Below are 18,442 nucleotides of genomic sequence, written 5' to 3' on the forward strand. Positions count from 1 at the left end.
AAAAGGCTGGGTTTGCTAACATGGTTCTTGCTATTTGGCAGAAACTATGAGCCATGCAGCAGTGGCCTGTAGTGGTTTTGCTTCAGTGATAGCTCCAGCCCCTCTGACCTTGTGTAGGATCTCCCCTATCTCATGACAAATTCCTTAAAATTTGGTCTGTGCACTTTGTGCCATGGGACAATGCTTTGGGGGGAAAAGATTCCAGACTTGTAGCCATCTTAGTTCGTAGCAACGAAGTAGAACAAGAGTCTACTGACACTTCAGAGCAGTGGTGTCAAATATAAGGCCTGCGGGCCAGCTCCTTGAAAGCTCTTATCCAGCCAGTGAGCTAACTGAGGCAGCCACCCCCCCTTTCATCTGGGCTGGCAAGGCATGGCCCGGCCCGACCAAACAACATTTAAGTCATATCCGGCCCTCATAACAATTGAGTTCAACACCTCTGCTTTAGAGACTAACAGACTTTTGACTCCTGTTCTACTTTACTTGGAAAAAGTTTCTCTTTTTTAATTATATACACACACAAAAAATAAGATATACAAAAGGAGGAGATTATAAAAGCAAAAAATACATCACATTATTTGTTCCATGTGGTTTAAAACTTGGTGCCAAATTATGTTAGATCTTGTCCTCATTTTTTTTGGGGGGGGGAAGGCTTAATATATAAATAAAAGTCTTTAACCCTGTCTAAAACAATTTCTCATTCTTCTTAAGAGAACAGGGGGAACAATTTCAAAGCATTATCCCAGTTTCATATTAACTCCTGAGGCAAACCCTTTACCTTTAAAGCAATGGTTCCAAAACTATGGATCCATGGCAAATGTAATTTTAAAAATTATTTGTATTTCTGCATGAAATTTTGGTTTTTTAAAAAATTGTATATAAAAATCATATTCAAAAGCTCATAAACATTTAATTTTAGCATGAGAGATGTTTGTTAATTTTTACACCACCCATATAGACATTAATAGGACATAACATAGGTTTTGGAATATGCTGCTGCCTTTTCTAGGAGTCTGATCAACAGTTAATCTCTGATGCTATGTATGTCTTCCCTGTAACAAATAACAGTTGTGTATGATATATTCCAAGGGTTCCCAGTGTGGTGCTCGTGGGCACTATGGTGTCCACTGACACCTTTTCTGGCACCCACCACCTGTTCTTATAGGGTTGCCAGGTGCCCGGTGGTGGCGGGCAAATCCCCGGCAATTCGCCCCTCTGCCCGCCGACCACCTGAGGGTTGGCGGGCAAATGTGCATGTGTGCGCCAACACATGTGTGCGGCACTTTTCCTCTTAGTTTGAGTGGTAAAGGGCCGCTTTACCACTCAAACTAAGAGGAAAGGGCCCCTCGTGAGGCGGCACTTCCGGTTGTAAATCGCACCCGCAACCCCATAGCCTCCCGCCGGAGCAAAGGCGGAACCTGGTAAGCCTATGTTCTTGGGAAATAGGCAGGGCCAGGTAGGGCTTTTGCCCAGCAATGCTTCTGATTGACTATTGGAGAATTGATTGGTTGTGCAGTTTCTTTTAAATGTTGCTTTGGCAGCAGCTGCTACCACAGCTCAAGGATCTGCACTGTGTTATTGAAGTTAAGCTGTGGTGATTATTCTGTGGCTGGCTCCGCCTCCTGTGGCAGCCATTTTGTGGCAGCCATTTTGTTGCTGCTCCAACCATCCTGTGCTGGTATTCCAAATTTGCCCTCAGGTTCAAAAAGGTTGGGGAACCCTTATATATTCTATAAAATGGATGCTTGTCACTGTAATACAGCAGTAGATATTGCATTTACTTAAGATTTTTTTTACAGTGAAGTAGAACCAGCCGCAAAAGGATCTCGGTAAACCAGATAAAATAGAAAATATGTTTAGTCCTTAAAGCAGATCTTTCATACACGGACTGTGTATACCCTTGGCCAAAGAGGACATATGCTGATTAGATTTTGAGGGCCTTGTGCTGTTGCTTCAGAACGAAATATTAAAATACAGGAAAGCAGTCAGCCACATGACATGGTTGGGTTTTATTAAAGGTAAAGGTCCCCTGTGCAAGCACCGGGTCATTCCTGACCCATTGGGTGACGTCACATCCCGACGTTTACGAGGCAGACTTAGTTTTTATGGGGTGGTTTGCCAGTGCCTTCCCCAGTCGTCTACACTTTACCCCCAGCAAGCTGGGTACTCATTTCACCGACCTGGGAAGGATGGAAGGCTGAGTCAACCTTGAGCCGGCTACCTGAAACCAACTTCCGTTGGGATCGAACTCAGGTTGTGAGCAGAGCTTTTGACTGCAGTACTGCAGCTTACCACTCTGCGCCACGGGGCTCTTAGCTTTATTAGAGTTGGTTAAAATGTGCTTTTATTATATTACCTTCTAGGTTACCTAGGTTGAAACAAAATTACAGGCTTGGAAACTCCAGAAAAGCTCACTATCAGGATTCAAGAAGAAAAAATGCTCTGAAATAATTCTAAGGTACGTTCCCTAGTTTTGAATGTTATTTGAGGGGCTGTTCTTGTTCTAGACTCAGTTTGCTTTTAGTCATTTTAACATTTTAAGATCATTATCAAAATGGTTCAGAAGGGAATACTCATAGAGTGATACATGCATTTAGAAACCTGACCTGCTTTTAGAGCCCAGGGTAACTGTCTGTCTGTGCATTTTTATTTTTAAAGTTAGTGGAAGGGTCATTTTACTGACTTGATCTGGATAATAATTTAAAATATTATTCTGTATATCATTCTGGTTTTAGGAAAAAGATTCCATGCATCTTGCAGAGTGACTGGCAGCTTTGTAATTTAGTAATCTTGATATGTATTAATATGAATGCTCTTGTTTATCATGATGTCTTAATGCAGCTATGTAAGCCACAGTTTATAAACCATGGTTTGATTAAACTTTGGTTTAGTAGGATGTCTGAAAGCAATCTGCCAAATAAACTGTGCCAAATTAATGGGTGCTAAGTGGGGATTCCAAACTCTGGTTTGTACCGGCTTGCTGGGGTTAGTTCTAATTGTGGTTTGTTGTGATGGGTTAATGCAAAAATCTAAATTTGTTCTGTACCCCATCCATTCTCACCTTCCTAACGTATCTTGCCACTCCGGCTGCATTTGGCTAGCGATGCTTTCTCAGGTTACTCCTTTTTATAGAACCGCAGAAATAGAGTTGGAAGGGGCCATACAGGCCATCTAGTCCAACGTCCTGCTTAATGTAGGATCAGCCTAGAGCATCCCTGACAAGTGCTTGTCCAGCCTCTGCTTAAAGACTGCCAGTGAGGGGGAGCTCCTTCGTTCAGTCCTCTGCCCCACTGCCACCACATGGTGACTTACCAAGCAGAACTGTATTTCAGAAGCTTCTGGGGAATTTTTTAGAAAGAGTGGGACAAAAATCTCATGTTACTTGTTCAGTTTTATTTGTGTGTGTGCGCGCACTGTTAAGTAACAGCTGTCACAGCTGATTCATGGCAACCCCGTAGGGTTTTCAAGACCTTCAGAGATGGTTTGCCATTGCCTGCCTAGCTCCACATCATGACCCTGGTATTCCTAGGAGGTCTCCCATCCAAGTACTAACCAGGGCCAACCCTGCTTAGTTTCTGAAATCTGATGAGATCAGACCTGACAGTGTGTACAATAGAAAGTGCCGACTATAAAACCGCAGCACTGTCAAAAGGAGTTCACAGCTTGCCTACTTCCCTACCTTTCTCCCCAGAAAGAGGGCTTCTTCGTACCCCAGGAGCGATTAAGCAAATGTGCAAGTGACCTGCCTGGGAGCATGTCTTTATTCCCAAACTTCCTTTGTCTTCTGAGGGTAAGCTAGGTTAGGAAATGTGGGGAAATGGCAAAAGACAAGTGGGAAGTGGAATGGGAGAAAGGAAAAAAGAAGGTTCATCTTCGTGGCTTCTGTGCAGTCCCGCATGGGATCTGCGCTTGCGCAGACCAGCCTCGGAGAACTGACTGGAAAGCTTTTAGGAGCTTCAGAGCGCTCCCTCCGTCCCAGGTCGAGAGCAAGCCAGCTTCCCGCCCTACGGTTAAGCAGTAAAAAGGCTGAACAGGAAGGGGAAGATGTCTGACAGTTGGCAAGGGAGTGGTAATGGCTGTAAAAGGTCCCATTTCATTTGAATGAAAAAAAGTTTAGAATTCAGTGAAGCCGCCAGACAGAAAGGGGGAAGGATGACCCTTGCTTATGCTAGATTCTCTCTCTCCCCCACCCCCTCACATGAAAATATTTATCTCCTTTAAACTGGCAACTGTCCTGCCACTTCCAAGGAGTCTATCCACTGTATTATCCCTCCCTCTGGCATTTGGAAGTGCTTTGGTCAGTGAGAGCGAAGTGTCATGCTATAGGTTGCCCTGCAGATTGCCTCCTTTAATTGAAGTGACTGCAGTAGCAACTTTAAAGGAGGCGATCGATTGACAGTCCCAGCATGGTCCCTTCCAAGCTCTTTGACATGCATTTTGCCCCATGGATTTCACAGTGAAGAATAATTGTGTGTGGGGAGGGAGGGGGTTGGCACTAGGGAAATGCTGCTCTTTGAGAGAACTTTGGATTCCTCAAAATGGTACTAGCAGCTGCATAATTAGTGATGATTCATTATTGTATAGATGGTATATTATAATTTTATAATACCATATCCACATTTGTGCTTTTTAGAGTCTTAATTCTCCCTGTCATAAGCTTGTGGCTATAAGGATTAATTGTTCTACGTCATCACTAACTGAATAATTTTATTTTTTTTAAGATTTATATGCTGGAGAGATCTTAAATATTGAGGGGTCAGCACAGTTGTACGATGTATCCTTCTGACCCCTGGGTGCATACATTGCTGCGTACTTTTGCCTTTGGAATGCCCCCCCTTGAGGCTCACCTGGTACCTACAATAGTTTCCTACAATAGTGCTGCTTTTTAGTGAGGCTTTTAACTGAGGAGTTTAAGCATTTTTTATGGCTTTTATGTTCTCCTTCTAGGCTGTAGGACGGTTTGAATATCATTCTTAGGCTGTTTTTAAACTGCTTTTTAATAGGTTTTTATTATTGATTGATAGTTGGCTGTTTTAATGATTTTGTTGTATTGTTTTACCTTGTGAACTGCCTCAAATCAGTCTCTAGAGAAACAGCATATACGTTTTCTAAATAAATATGCCGGAGTTTCCTGTTGCTGACTCCTTTCTCTGCGTCCCATTAGCTGCTCTCCGCAAGCTGTAAGCTTTACTCACAGAGCAAAGGCTTCATATATAATTATGTATGCAAGGGACCAACTGGCTTCTCTCTCTATTTAGTAATGTATTTATGATCTTTAAAAGTATCAATTAACGTAATACTGAAAAATATTCATTGTAATAAGAAATGTCATGTCAGTCAGTATTTCAGATATTTTGATTGAAAGAATGGGTTGTATCTACATGCTGTAGATCTGTTGTATCTACATGCTACACATCACAGAATGCAACTTTCCTGCCTTCCCTCTGTTGATGCAGCAGACCATGCCCTTTAAATGGGGCTCCTGGGCTTCATGTGGCCCCTAGGAGCCCTGCTGAGAATATTGTGGGGGTCTGCAGTGGGGGGGGGAACCCCTTGCTAGCTTAAGTGATCTTCTGATATAAGCAAACAAGTGTTGGATACTGCCCATTGTAACTGAGTATTTAAGCTTCATTTTCTTTAATAAATTTTCTTTATTTTTGCAGGAGCTTGGCAGCGACGTGATTAACTTGCAAGCTGATATAATGGTGTCGAAATGCAGTTCAGAGAACGTACACACAGAGGTGACAGAAATTAATACAGTAAGTCTGTGGTTCTTAATGGGACCCGTAATGCATATTTTTATTCATACTGAACTTAACACTGGCATTTCTTTAAGAACAGTCCTTGAAAGAGAACTTTGGATCATGTTCTGGGTCAGTTAATTTTCTTGTGACTAAAAACATGATATTTCAATGTGTGGGTGGGTTTTTTTTTGTGCATCTATCTACTGCTACAGTATTTATACTCTTACCAGAAGAACAGGTATTGCTAGTAATACAAAATATTGTTAGAAAAAGCTGTATTGTATGTGACTGGGGAAGGCACTGGCAAACCACCCCGTAAACAAAGTCTGCCTTGGAAACGTCAGGATGTGACGTCACCCCATGGGTCAGGAATGACCCAGTGCTTGCACAGGGGACCTTTACCTTTTATGTGACTTGAGCACTATAATTGGGTATCTTCATGTACCATCATGTGTTTATTAAAGAGATCATAACATTTTTGTATTTATGTAATATAACTTGACAATAAGTGTATTTTCAAAGTATATATTCTGTCTAAAATAATAAGCAAGAAAAGGCAGATATTTTAAATATACTATTAGATGTAAGCAACACTGAAAATGTGGAGCAAGCTTACTGCAGAGGAAAGTCTCCAAAAGGCATCTGGTAAAATCAAAAGACTATATAGCTTTATTTTAAGATGTAATAGATTTTCCTGCTTATGCTTTGAGACTCCTTTCGGTAGAGAAAAGCGGGGTATAAAAACCAACTCTTCCTCTTCTGTATGTCTGTAGTCTGATGTGTCTTTGGAGTAGGCAAGTTAGGCTCTTTTCCCCTCCTCTTCACCAGCAGATGGGATTAGATGGTTTCACCTGGGGACAATGCATATCTTCATGATCCTTCCTCAACTGATATGGGAAACACAATTTAAGGATTTTGTGTTTTCTAATTCCTTCTCTTCCTTGCTGGTATTGCTGTTTTGGCCTTCCCAAATTCTGAGGAGCACTAGGGCTTTAGAATATGTTTCAGATTGCTAAACATTGCAGTTTATTAGGAAGGTTCACCATTCTTTTTTTAAAAAAATTATTAGGTTTTTAGGGGATACAAAAACAGAGGGGAGAGAAATAAATAGAAAAAAGTATAACATCACATTCCATTTTTGGGTTTGCAATTTTGTATTAATAATGGTTTACTTGAGTAATGGATGGATCAGGACTTGAAATGAGTATGTTGGTGATGAGGGATTTATGTATCATGAACTGTAAATCGTATTGTTATGGGTCAATGTCATAATGCAAACTGCTCTTGAAACATAGCTATTTTGGAGGTGGGATCAACCTGATTGCACTGTCCTTGCCCCATTTCTTCCTCAACCATGAATTTCCCCTGCTTGACTTACTTATGGCTTAAGGTCATGCTGTAGGGTTGCCAGGTCCCTCTTCGCCACCGGCGGGAGGTTTTTGGAACAGAGCCTGAGGAGGCTGGGGTTTGGAGCGAGGAGGGACTTCAATGCCATAGAGTCCAATTGCCAAAGCGGCCATTTTCTCCAGGTGAGCTGATCTCTATCGGCTGGAGATCAGTTGTAATAGCAGGAGATCTCCAGCTAGTACCTGGAGGTTGGCAACCCTATCATGCTGCCATTAACTATTGTTAGTGTTATCCAGGGTTCTATCTTAACTAGAATATGAAACCAGCTATTAAGGTTAGTACGAGAAAGGTTAGGAGGATTCACATTTGAGAGGGAAGAAGTTGGGGGAGGAGAGCCTACAACCTCATGACCCCTTAACCAGTTTAAATATTTTTGATTTGTTCTGTAGATATGAATTACCAACTGTTTGGTTTGTATATTATGTTAATGCTCTTTCCCCCTTCTTACAGTAAGCTGTGCTGGAACAAAAATGCAATGACAGAAACACTGGATGAATGAATGAAAAGCCCTGCTTTGCAGTCCCTCAGCATGGCAGGACTACAGCTCATGACCCCTGCTTCCTCGCCAATGGGTCCTTTTTTTGGACTGCCGTGGCAACAAGAAGCAATTCATGATAACATATACACGCCAAGAAAATATCAGGTACTAGAGGCAGTATTAATATATGACACCAATAAAGCAAAATTAATCCTAGCTGCGTATTGGAGACTGGCCAAGAGGCTGGTATCCATATTTTAACCATGGATTTCTTTTAGAGGATCTCTTCACCTTGGTTCACTCCTCTGCTAATTCCAGAGGCATTTGTCATCACCAGCTGTTGCTCAAGTTAACAGAGTTGGGTTTAGACTAGTAAATATCTTACCAGAGCTGTGATGATTGTCACATTACAAATATAACAGAAGGCTTTGACTATTGTGCTCATAATCATAATGCATGACCCCACAGAGAACTCCAAGCAAAACATTCAGTACTTCTGAACTTCTGGCACCCCTGCTTTGCATTTTCAAGTGGTTTTGGGAAGATTAGAATGTCACTTAGAAAAGCTGAAACTGCACAACTTCTGCCGCCGCAAAGCTCTGATTAATAATACTGGTAGGGATGATTGTGGCAGAAAATTTGCTGCTCGCATTGTAACTCTTCAAAACATAGATCCTGTGAGCTAATTAACGCAAAAAGGTTGTTTTGGAATATTTTTTTCTGGGGAGAGAGATCCTGCTTGCAGAATAATCCTTTGGAAACTACATGGTAATCCACTGTAATAGTAGAGCTGCATCAACGCTCACAGGAATTATTCCAGTAAGTTGCTTCATGAGGGCTTATTGGGCCATTGAATGTGTTTCTAAACCAAAGAAGGCACTTTTTGGTGGACCTCATTGGCCTGAGTGAAATCTGTGGCTTTGAGGGTGTTTCATTGGTTTATCTGAAATCTCCCTAGATACATTTTTAGAGATTTTTAAAATAAGCATTAATTTTAAAATATATTATTTGCCAATACAGGTTGAACTGCTGGAAGCAGCTCTGGATCATAATACAATAGTCTGTTTAAACACTGGCTCAGGGAAGACTTTTATTGCAGTACTACTCATTAAAGAACTGTCGTATCAGATCAGGGGAGACTTCAACAAAAATGGAAAGAGAACAGTATTTTTGGTCAATTCTGGTAAGCAAGTCATGTAACCTTTTATAAGGGGCATAACCGGTATGTGTCTGAGAAAATGTTCAATGTTAAAAAAAATAATTAGGGGCAGTATTACCTTTTCCAGGAAAATGCTAACTAAAGTGAAGTTACTGCCTTTGTTAAGATGACTTAAAGTTATGTATGGGATTGTCTTTCATATTTGAGTGAAGTAAATGGTTATCATTTACACCTATACCTGCTTAATTATGTACATATTCTAGAAGCTAATTATAACTGAACAACTTGCCATGACAAGTCTGTATATTGTTTTAGTTAAGGTTATTATATTTAACGTGTCAAACTGACAATACAAAAGTTACTTAATTGCTGGAACTCCATCTCTTCCTTAAAGCAAATCAAGTTGCTCAGCAAGTGTCAACTGTTCGAACTCATTCCGATCTCAAGGTGGGAGAGTATTCGAGTTTAGAAATAACCGACTTGTGGACAAAAGAGAAATGGAACCAAGAATTTGCTAAATACCAAGTAAGGAAAATCATGTCTCTCCATAATTATTACCCTAAGTGTCTGTAAAATAAACCAGTGCCAAAGTTTAAAGTTGTTCTGATTTCCAGGAAGTAGGTAATGCTGCGGATCCAGGAAAACATGTGGAAAAACCAAAGTGTGCAAAATAGGTTTTTATTTTGTTTTGCATAGCAGCTTTCCTGCACTCAGTAGTGCAGTAAGATTAATGTAGCCCCAATGTTACATCAGATGCTGCTTCTGGTTCCCTCAACCGTTTGAATGAAAATTAGCTGTTGCCAAATTATACTATTTTGTTGCTTCTAAAGTAGTCTTCCCTGGGTTCTGGGATTAAAATAACTGTAAAATATGTTTTCCCCCCCTTGGAATTGTTCAGTTCTTTTGTTCTATTTGTTGTTACTTTTTGATAATTATTAGTAGTTCGTGCTTCTTCAAGATTTTTTTTTCTTGGAGGAGCAGGAGTACATTTATTTGGAGAAGCTTGAGATGCTTTGTTAAGCTACTGATTTGCACTGCAGCTGAACAACATGGAAGCACTGTAACAGCCCCATTGAAATCTTGGAGCTTACTGGTAGAAGCCCCTGAGTTGCATTGATCATTCCTTGGTGCAGCAAAGATGACGAATAAAACCTTGAGAAGGCAAAGAAGTGATGATTTTAGAAACAGCTCATGATGTATATTCTTTAAAATTCTCCCCAGCAGCATGTTTACTGCATTCTTTGAAAGGAGCACAGCTTTTTCTTGCGATTTAAATAATTATTTGATTTACTTTTACTTAAGAGTTATATTTGTACTAATTCATTTGATTAGTCTTTGGGTAGATCAACTCTGTAGACTTAACTGTTATGTCTTCCCCCAGAGACTCCTCAGAATTGTAATTTGATGAAGGTGCTGAAAGTTCTGGGGGTGGGGAGGAATTACTGTAAAATCTCTGTACTGTGTAGAATAAATACTTCCTCTGTCAATTCATTGTCAGAGATATACAGCGCATAGAAATTTTTATTTTCAATGAGTGATTTAGTATGTAATATCTATTAGAGTATGTTAGAGTATGTTATTTTGTACTGTAAGACTTCCTTCCAATCATATAAAATGTCTAGCCTCCATAACCATCACTGTTTAGACCTGTTCCTATGGTACGGTGTAAAAAACAGGCTCAAGGAATGCTGAATTAAGGCAACTTTGTGGTGCTGCATCAAAGGAACAGATCTCTTGTGATGGTTCAGCTGTACTACAGAAGTCAAAGCTGGGCAGAGAAGGGTTATGTCCGGGGAAGAAACAGGAATAGCATTAGGCACAGTCCTTTCCACATTAACTGAAGTGTAGCCCCTGCTCTGTACTTCACCGCTGAATGCATGGCACACTTCAAAATTGCTACCAAAACGGAGATGTTACTAGGAAGTGCTCTGTACATTCAAAATGCATTGGTAATACCTGAATAGGGGAAAGCTAGCATGAAAGTGTACATGTGACTAAAAAAAACCCCAGTGTGCATGGTAGGCAGTGGCCGGGAGTTGGCAGGAGGGTTAGGGCAGCAATACGGGAGTAACTCTCAGCGAATGGTGTTACGATACTTCTGGGGGAAACCCGGAGGTGATGTCACTCTGCTTGATAAATCTCCAAAAGCTCCACCTCCTTGGCTGGTGGGATCAGGGAACACAAAATGGATGAAGTAAGTTTTACTAGACATTTATTGGAGGGGGAGAAGGGAGCTAAGACAACAGTTTTCAGCAGGACATCCATTGTTTTAATGACTCCTCAGTTTGGCACTTAGACTAGGTGGAATTGGCATAAGAGTGTAATCTCAGTAGAGTGGCCCATTGGCAGAGTTATTGTGTAATTTTCAAGCAAGAGATCAAATTCTTGTGTCTTGAATGTTCATATACTGAAGAAAAGTTAGACTGATTATTAATGCTGTCTTGCCCTACGAATAACCTTTTGAAATGCTTGCTTCTGTTCATATTTCAGGTTCTGGTGATGACTTGTCATGTAGCTTTGAATGTTTTAAAAAATGAGCATTTATCCCTGTCAAACATTAATCTCCTTATTTTTGATGAGTGCCATCTTGCAATCCAGAATCACCCTTATCGAGAAATTATGAAGGTAGGCGGTACGATCTATCTGCATCTCCTAACTTTTCACTTTTGATATACAAATCATAAAGTCGAGCTGAAGGCATTGCGTAATATGCACTAACACTTCAGTTACCCTGACATTTTGTTGTTGCTGATCCATTTTGAGGGTTGGCCCGCTTAATTGTGGACTTGCATATAATCCAGCCCCCTTCTTCCTTTGCTACTCTCTGAGAAAAGGGAGCATGCTAGAAGTCACTGCAGGGAGCCAGAACTGGAGAATATGCTTTCTTACAGTTCTGCCGTGCCCTCCCAGACTAGTGCTGAAACTGTGGTTCGCTCATCCGGCACAACATTCACTCCTGTAAATTTTCTCGCAGTTCATTCCTCCAAGGAATTGAGTGTTAGATGGGAAATCTGCTCTGGGAGAAGCAAATGCTGCTGGAATGAATGCAAAAAGGAACAGAGCCTGCACAGGCAGAAAATGGGCAGTGGCGTTAGCGGCTAGGAGAACTCTTTTTACAATGAGTGTACAAAGCTTCTTGTGGAGACCAACTGTGTGCCTGGAAACAATGTTCAGTTGCCCCCACGTAGTGGCTGATGGAGGCAGACTCTGCTAATGCTCTTTCCATTACGAGGGTCTGGCATGAGGTGCTGTATTAAGTGTTGGCAGCTTCCTATGAAACTGTCAAATGGGTGAGCTGGCAGAGAAATTACTGTGACTCTCTTACTGGCACCATGTGTTAAAAAAAATTGGGGAGTAATTGTTGCATGACATTGCACAGTAAAACCAGGACTTCAGTCGAGTCTGTACAGCCCTTTTGTAGAGCATTAGGTTACTTGCTTGGGAGTATACAGTGGGTAGATGGAATCACCTTAAGCTATCCAGGTTACCTGGCCTGACCTCCTACGAGGCTGCAAAATTTACTGCATAACATTTTTACAAGGCCAGCGTCACTTTTTATTGCTGAAAACAAAAATGATCGTTACTTTTATGCAATGTTGCCAGAGGCTCAATACTCCCTATAAATCTAATCCGTTCTCCTAATTTAGCTCAGCACTCTCTGTACCCAGTTCTCTGCAATCTGCCCAACCAATTCTTTCTCTCTCTCCCTCTCTCTCTCCCTCTCTCTCTCCCTCTCTCTCTCCCTCTCTCTCTCCCTCTCTCTCTCCCTCTCTCCCTCCCTCTCTCCCTCCCTCTCTCCCTCCCTCTCCCTCCCTCTCCCTCTCCCTCCCTCTCCCTCCCCCTCCCCTCCCTCCCCCTCCCCCTCCCCCTCCCTCCCCCTCCCTCCCCCTCCCTCCCTCCCCCTCCCTCCCCCTCCCTCCCCCTCCCTCCCCCTCCCTCCCCCTCCCTCCCCCTCCCTCCCTCTCACTCACTCACTCTTAAATCTGCATCCAAGGCTTTTTATTCTGTTTGTTGTTTCCTCCATCTCCTCAAACTGTGTTACCCGGCCTGTTTGGAAGTCAGCCTCACCTACCTCACAAGGTGTCTGTTGTGGGGAGAGGAAGGGAAGGAGATTGTAAGCTGGTTTGGTTCTCCTTAAAAGGTAGAGAAAATCAGCATATAAAAACCAACTCTCCTCCTCTTCCTTCTTCATAGCTTACCCAATGAATCTGTGTTATGTTCCATGAATATCTGAACATGACATGAAAGCAGTTATTTAGTCGCCTTGTTATAAATTCCATTATGAGTGTTTGCTTGTTGTTGTTGTTTTAATTAAACTATAACATTAACACATGAAGCTGCCTTATACTGAATAAGACCCTTGGTCCATCGAAGTCAGTATTGTCTACTCAAACCGGCAGCAGCTCTCCAGGGTCTCAGGCAGAAGTCTTTCACATCACCTACTTGCCTAGTCCCTTTAACTGGAGATGCCAGGAATTGAACCTGGGACCTTCTGCATGCCAAGCATAGGCTACCACTGAGTCACGGCCCCTCCCCATAGTTTATTTCATTAAACTAACTATAATGTTCCAGGTTAATTTGTCTAGTTGCATTGCTATTTGGATTTGCCATACTGGACGGAAAATCTCTTAAGAAATTAGGATATTTTATATATTTCTGGTTAAAAGTCTTATGAGCTAAGACATTGGGCTGTAAACCTACATCCACTGTTCAGGAGCATCAGCATGAAAACATCATTGATTCTTGTTAAGAAATAATCTGGTAGGTTTTGAATGTTTCCAAATCAGTGTCTGCCACTAGGGTTTGGGTCTACTAAAGCCCAGTATGAGCTACTGTGGTGTAGTGGTTAGAGTTTGGAAGAACTGGGTTCAGTTCCCCATTCTGCCAAGTGTGACAGTGGGCCAGTTGCTTTTGGTCTCCTTCACAGGGTCATGGTGAGGATAAAATGGAGAAGAGGAAATAATATATGCTACACTGAGCTAGGAGAAGGGTGAGATAAAAATATGCTAAATAAGTTTGACACACTCTTCCACTTTATGGAGGCAACGGCAACAACATCCTAGCTTGGTACACCAGCCCAGTCTAAATGATGTCATTAGTCCATATCTCTGTACCTCCCCTGGAGGCAGAAAGTCAGACACAGACATTTCTGAGTCAGTCCCACTTGAATCCCCAAGCAGATTTGCTCCCTTCTAGGCCCATTAAAGTCAGTGGGTTTAGAAGGGTTTGATTCTGCTTAGGATTACACTGTAAGTCTGTCAAACCCCCTCGGTTTGACACTGTGGGGGTGCCAGATCTCCACTGTTCACTTTTTTTCCTCCCCACCATTGGGTAGTGTCCCAACGCAGGAGCAAAATTGACATCCTTAAGAGTCATTTGGTGTATTTTTCAGCTCTGTGAGAGTTGTCCCTCATGCCCTCGAATCTTGGGACTTACAGCCTCCATTTTAAATGGGAAATGTGACCCAGCAGAGTTGGAAGAAAAGATTCAAAAACTGGAGAAAATTCTAAAGAGCAGCGCTGAGACAGCAACTGATCTCGTGGTCTTGGACAGGTATGTTTTGATAAATTTGAATGACATTTACATTTGCTGAATGCTATTTATAAAACATTTCAGGCGGGAGCTGTCTGGTCCAGAAGGGCTCAACTTGTTCACAAAAATTAAATGTGTGACAAAAATATTTGTTTTTCATGCTAAAGGTATACTTCTCAGCCATGTGAGATTGTGGTAGATTGTGGACCATACTCTGACAAAAGTGGTCTCTATGAAAGGCTGTTAACTGAGCTGGATGATGCGCTCAGCTTCTTGAATGATTGCAACATACCTATACATTGTAGAGAGAGAGATTCTACCTTAATTTCTAAACAGGTAAGGATACACATTGCTCAGTTTGCTTAACTGTAATTTGCTTCTAGATCTGCTTAAAAAGAGGTTTGGTTTTTTCCCAGTATGCTTCTCAGCCGAGCCTATAGAAAGCCTGACTCCTTCCACCTAGAAATACCATAAGTGTTCCTTTCACGCCACGCAACAATTTGTACACGTTAGTAGCTAGTCTGTTTGAAAAATCAAAGTCAAGTCTCTGACCTTCGTGGATGAAACTTGAAATAATTTAAAAATATGGAAGCCGGGACTTGCGCTTCTGATCATGGAAGACAAAATAGCTGAGCATTCCTGATACGTTTCTAGAGCCAACGCAGTCACACAGCTGTTTCCTCATTTACCTCCCTCCCAGTACCAAGGCTTTATGTGTCACAGAATCTGTCCTTTTGTTTGCCTGATCTGAAATTTATTTGACAGTATCTGAAAGATATGATAACAAACGAGCAACAGTTTGAAGCAAAGACTGTTAATACGGAAACTGCCAACACTTTTCCTAGTCTAAATTAAGAAAACGGTGGTTAATTTAGTGCTCAGGATCCTGGAGCAATATCCCTTCCTCATTTAACATTTATGTTATTGGAAATAAATGTATGAATAATATTCTTAGGTCATTCTCTGAGTGTATTAATACTTTTGTCTGCTTCACTCAGTGGTATTCCAACAAGATTAATTACTTATTAAAGTAAAAAGAATAGAAGTTTTTTTAAAGTAACAACAAAAAGAAACATGCTTTGAAAGGACAGATGTTGAACTATATTAACACTATTTAACTTGTTGTGTTTTCATGGGAATTCTATATTCTTATAAAAGGGATGTCTTTGGTGTGATGGCTGTGACAAATGCATATCAAGTTTTGCCTTGTTTCTAGACTAGAATTTCAGCATTCAGAACTTTCCACATGCTCGGTTATGTGGCCATATGGATTTCTTTAACCATAATCAAGTATAGGTGCAATTCCACTTGAAATTATAACTGGTCTTTGGGGATGTTGGAGGAGATCCATGGCTCAGTGGTACAGCAACTGGTTGGCACGCAGGAGGTCCCAGTTTCAATCCCCAGCATCTCCAGTTAAAAAAGAAGAAGAACCAGGCAGTAGGTGATGTGGAATACCTCTGCCTGATACCCTGGAGAGGCGCTACCAGTCTGAGTAGACAATAGTGACTTCGATAGACCAGAGGTCTGACTCAAGTATAAGGCAGCTTCATGTGTTCACAGTGTGTATGGCTGCTCCTAAAATGAAATGTGTGGAGAACAGTAAACCCTGTCTTGATCCTTAGTTTATCTACAAAGAAACTTAATAGTTTACGCTTTCAGAATCATTGTTTTCCTTATATACAGTTTAAGGGGCCCTACAAAAGCTGTGTTCGTTACCCTGCTGTACTAAACCGATGAATGGCTTTTTGTTTGCAGATACTGTCTGACTGCCGAGCAGTGTTGCTTGTTCTGGGACCTTGGTGTGCCGATAAAGTAGCTGGGATGATGGTGAGAGAGCTGCAGAAGTACATTAAACATGAGCAAGAGGAGCTGCACCGGAAATTTTTATTGTTTACAGACACTTTCCTAAGGAAAATCCATGCACTCTGTGAAGAGCACTTCTCGCCTGCCTCACTTGACCTGAAATTTGTAACTCCGAAAGTCATAAAACTGCTTGAAATCCTGCGTAAATATAAGCCCTATGAACGGCAGCAGTTTGAAAGCGTCGAGTGGTATAATAATAGGAACCAGGATAATTATGTGTCTTGGAGTGATTCGGAAGATGAGGATGAGGATGAAGAAATTGAGGAGAAAGAGAAAACTGAGACTAACTTCCCTTCTCCCTTTACTAATATCTTATGTGGAATAATTTTTGTGGAAAGAAGATACACAGCAGTTGTTCTAAACAGGTAAAATCAAATGGAAATATAAAATAAATATTGGGTACAAAAAATATGCTAATGTGGATTAATTTTAGGGATGCCAGCCTCCAGGTGGGACCTGGGGACCCCCCAGAATTACACCTCATCTCCAGACTACAGAGATCAGTTCCTCTGGAGAAGAATAGGTGCTTTGGAAGGTGGACTATATGGCATGGTACCCCACTGAGGTCCCTGTCCTCCCCAGGCGCCATCCCCAAATCTCCAGGAGTTTCCCAACCTAGACCTGGCAATCCTACCCCCCCCCCCCCCAGTGGCCAGGGGGAACCTGGCAACCCTAATTTGTTTAGGAATTATGTCTAAATAGTCTGTTTCTCCCCCCCTTTTTTGGTGTGCAAATCTGTATCAACACGTTTGGTACAAGAAGGTAAATAATATCCACAATACAGTGAATAGGCACTATAGAATCAGTATCTGCTAATACAGTGGGGTGGGTCCTACATCTACCTGCTACTCCACTGAGCAAACCTCCTCCCCTTTCCTTTTGGGTGAAGTTTGAAGTTTTCCTCCAATCTAAGGAGAAAGGTTCCTTGGAGGATAGCTGGGTCCATTTCAATATGACTTTAGTATAATCCAAGGTGGTAAGGCTTTAATGTCTAAATTGTGTGAAATATTCTGTGATCAAGATCTCTGAATGGTTCTGATAGAGGCTCATTAATGGTTTTGACTTCAGGTAAAGGGAAAGGTACAGGATGCATAGAAAAAGATAGTAGATATTTGTACAATTTATTTGGTGACATGTAGATAAAAACAACTTGCTGCTGTGGTTTTTAAAATCTTGGAAGGGAGATGTTTATGTATGTTGATGCCATCTTGCTTCATAGACTGAGAAACCAAAGCCTCATTACGATATGAATTTCAGGAACAAAAGTAAAGCAGATTTAAAATCATGAATACATTATTATTTTTGCTCTCAGTTTTTTTAAACTGACCTGCGAACTATGGCTTTTGGATAATTGAATTTGTATGAAAATGAATATAGGTACTGAAATTATGTAGAAACAGCAATTATTATTCACGCTATCAGATTTTATCGAAATTAGGAAGGAAAGGAGGCTATAGGAAGTAGGGTGCTAATTTCCTTATTCCAGAAGGGGGATTATTGTGTATAGTACAACTCACACTTAACAGACCTTGGACGGAACATAACCCGGGAAGACAAGAAGTGGAGAAGTCTGCAGCAGATGAGGGGAAATCTTGCTGTTTAATATTTTCATTTCCAGTAATTGTCTGTTGTAAAATACTTCTTAGAACTTGAGGGTTCGCTGTCTCATTCACTAGCCAGCAGCAAACCACGCGAGAATTCATATTTTGGCAGTGGCAGTTGAGAGGGGAAACCAGCTGCCTGCAAAGAGTACAAGGAAAGAAAACCCATCAGTACAGCAGTTCATGTGCTTTCGCTGGCAAGGCAAAGAGGCGCAGCAGGTATAAGAGTGAATAGACAGTGGCTCTTTCCTTGCCAATAGTGTGGAGCGAAGCAGGGGCCAGCCATAGCTGCTTGTAATGGCTCCTGGAACCATCGACCACTAAGAGGCACAAGAACATCAATATACATGGTTTTTGGTCTTCCAGAAAAATTAGCTAGGTTGTCAGAATCAGGATCTTGTTTCAGTGCATAGTGGGTTACATAACCCCTACAGGTCTGTTAAGTCCATTATTTTTGTGTCAATCCTTGTTTAAAAGAAAACTTGCTGTTGACTTGGTGCTCAGTCTTTAAAATGATACCTTCTGCAGTTAAGAAAAAAATGTGTAAAGCTTTCCTTGTCAGTATCGGTTATAGTACTACTGGAGGGAATGTAAACATATGTGTGTGTGTATATATATGTTTGTGTGTGTATAGATGTATGTTTTATCGGTTTTT

The 18,442-nt window shown here is 41.3% G+C and overlaps 1 protein-coding gene across 1 annotated transcript in view; it reads left to right on the plus strand.

The window, feature by feature from the left end:
- The first annotated feature begins 2,424 nt into the window (after positions 1-2,424).
- DICER1 (dicer 1, ribonuclease III) overlaps positions 2,425-18,442 on the plus strand; it is a 46,043-nt gene continuing 30,025 nt past the window's right edge. Inside the window, exons 1-9 of the mRNA XM_056852257.1 lie at positions 2,425-2,458; positions 5,664-5,759; positions 7,602-7,794; positions 8,650-8,812; positions 9,183-9,313; positions 11,279-11,413; positions 14,181-14,341; positions 14,488-14,656; positions 16,079-16,551. Coding sequence (XP_056708235.1) covers positions 7,651-7,794; positions 8,650-8,812; positions 9,183-9,313; positions 11,279-11,413; positions 14,181-14,341; positions 14,488-14,656; positions 16,079-16,551 — 1,376 coding nt within the window. The 5' untranslated portion in view covers positions 2,425-2,458; positions 5,664-5,759; positions 7,602-7,650. The remainder of the gene's footprint in view (positions 2,459-5,663; positions 5,760-7,601; positions 7,795-8,649; positions 8,813-9,182; positions 9,314-11,278; positions 11,414-14,180; positions 14,342-14,487; positions 14,657-16,078; positions 16,552-18,442) is intronic.

This window comes from Euleptes europaea, chromosome 6, assembly GCF_029931775.1.
Source record: "Euleptes europaea isolate rEulEur1 chromosome 6, rEulEur1.hap1, whole genome shotgun sequence".
NCBI lineage: Eukaryota > Metazoa > Chordata > Lepidosauria > Squamata > Sphaerodactylidae > Euleptes > Euleptes europaea.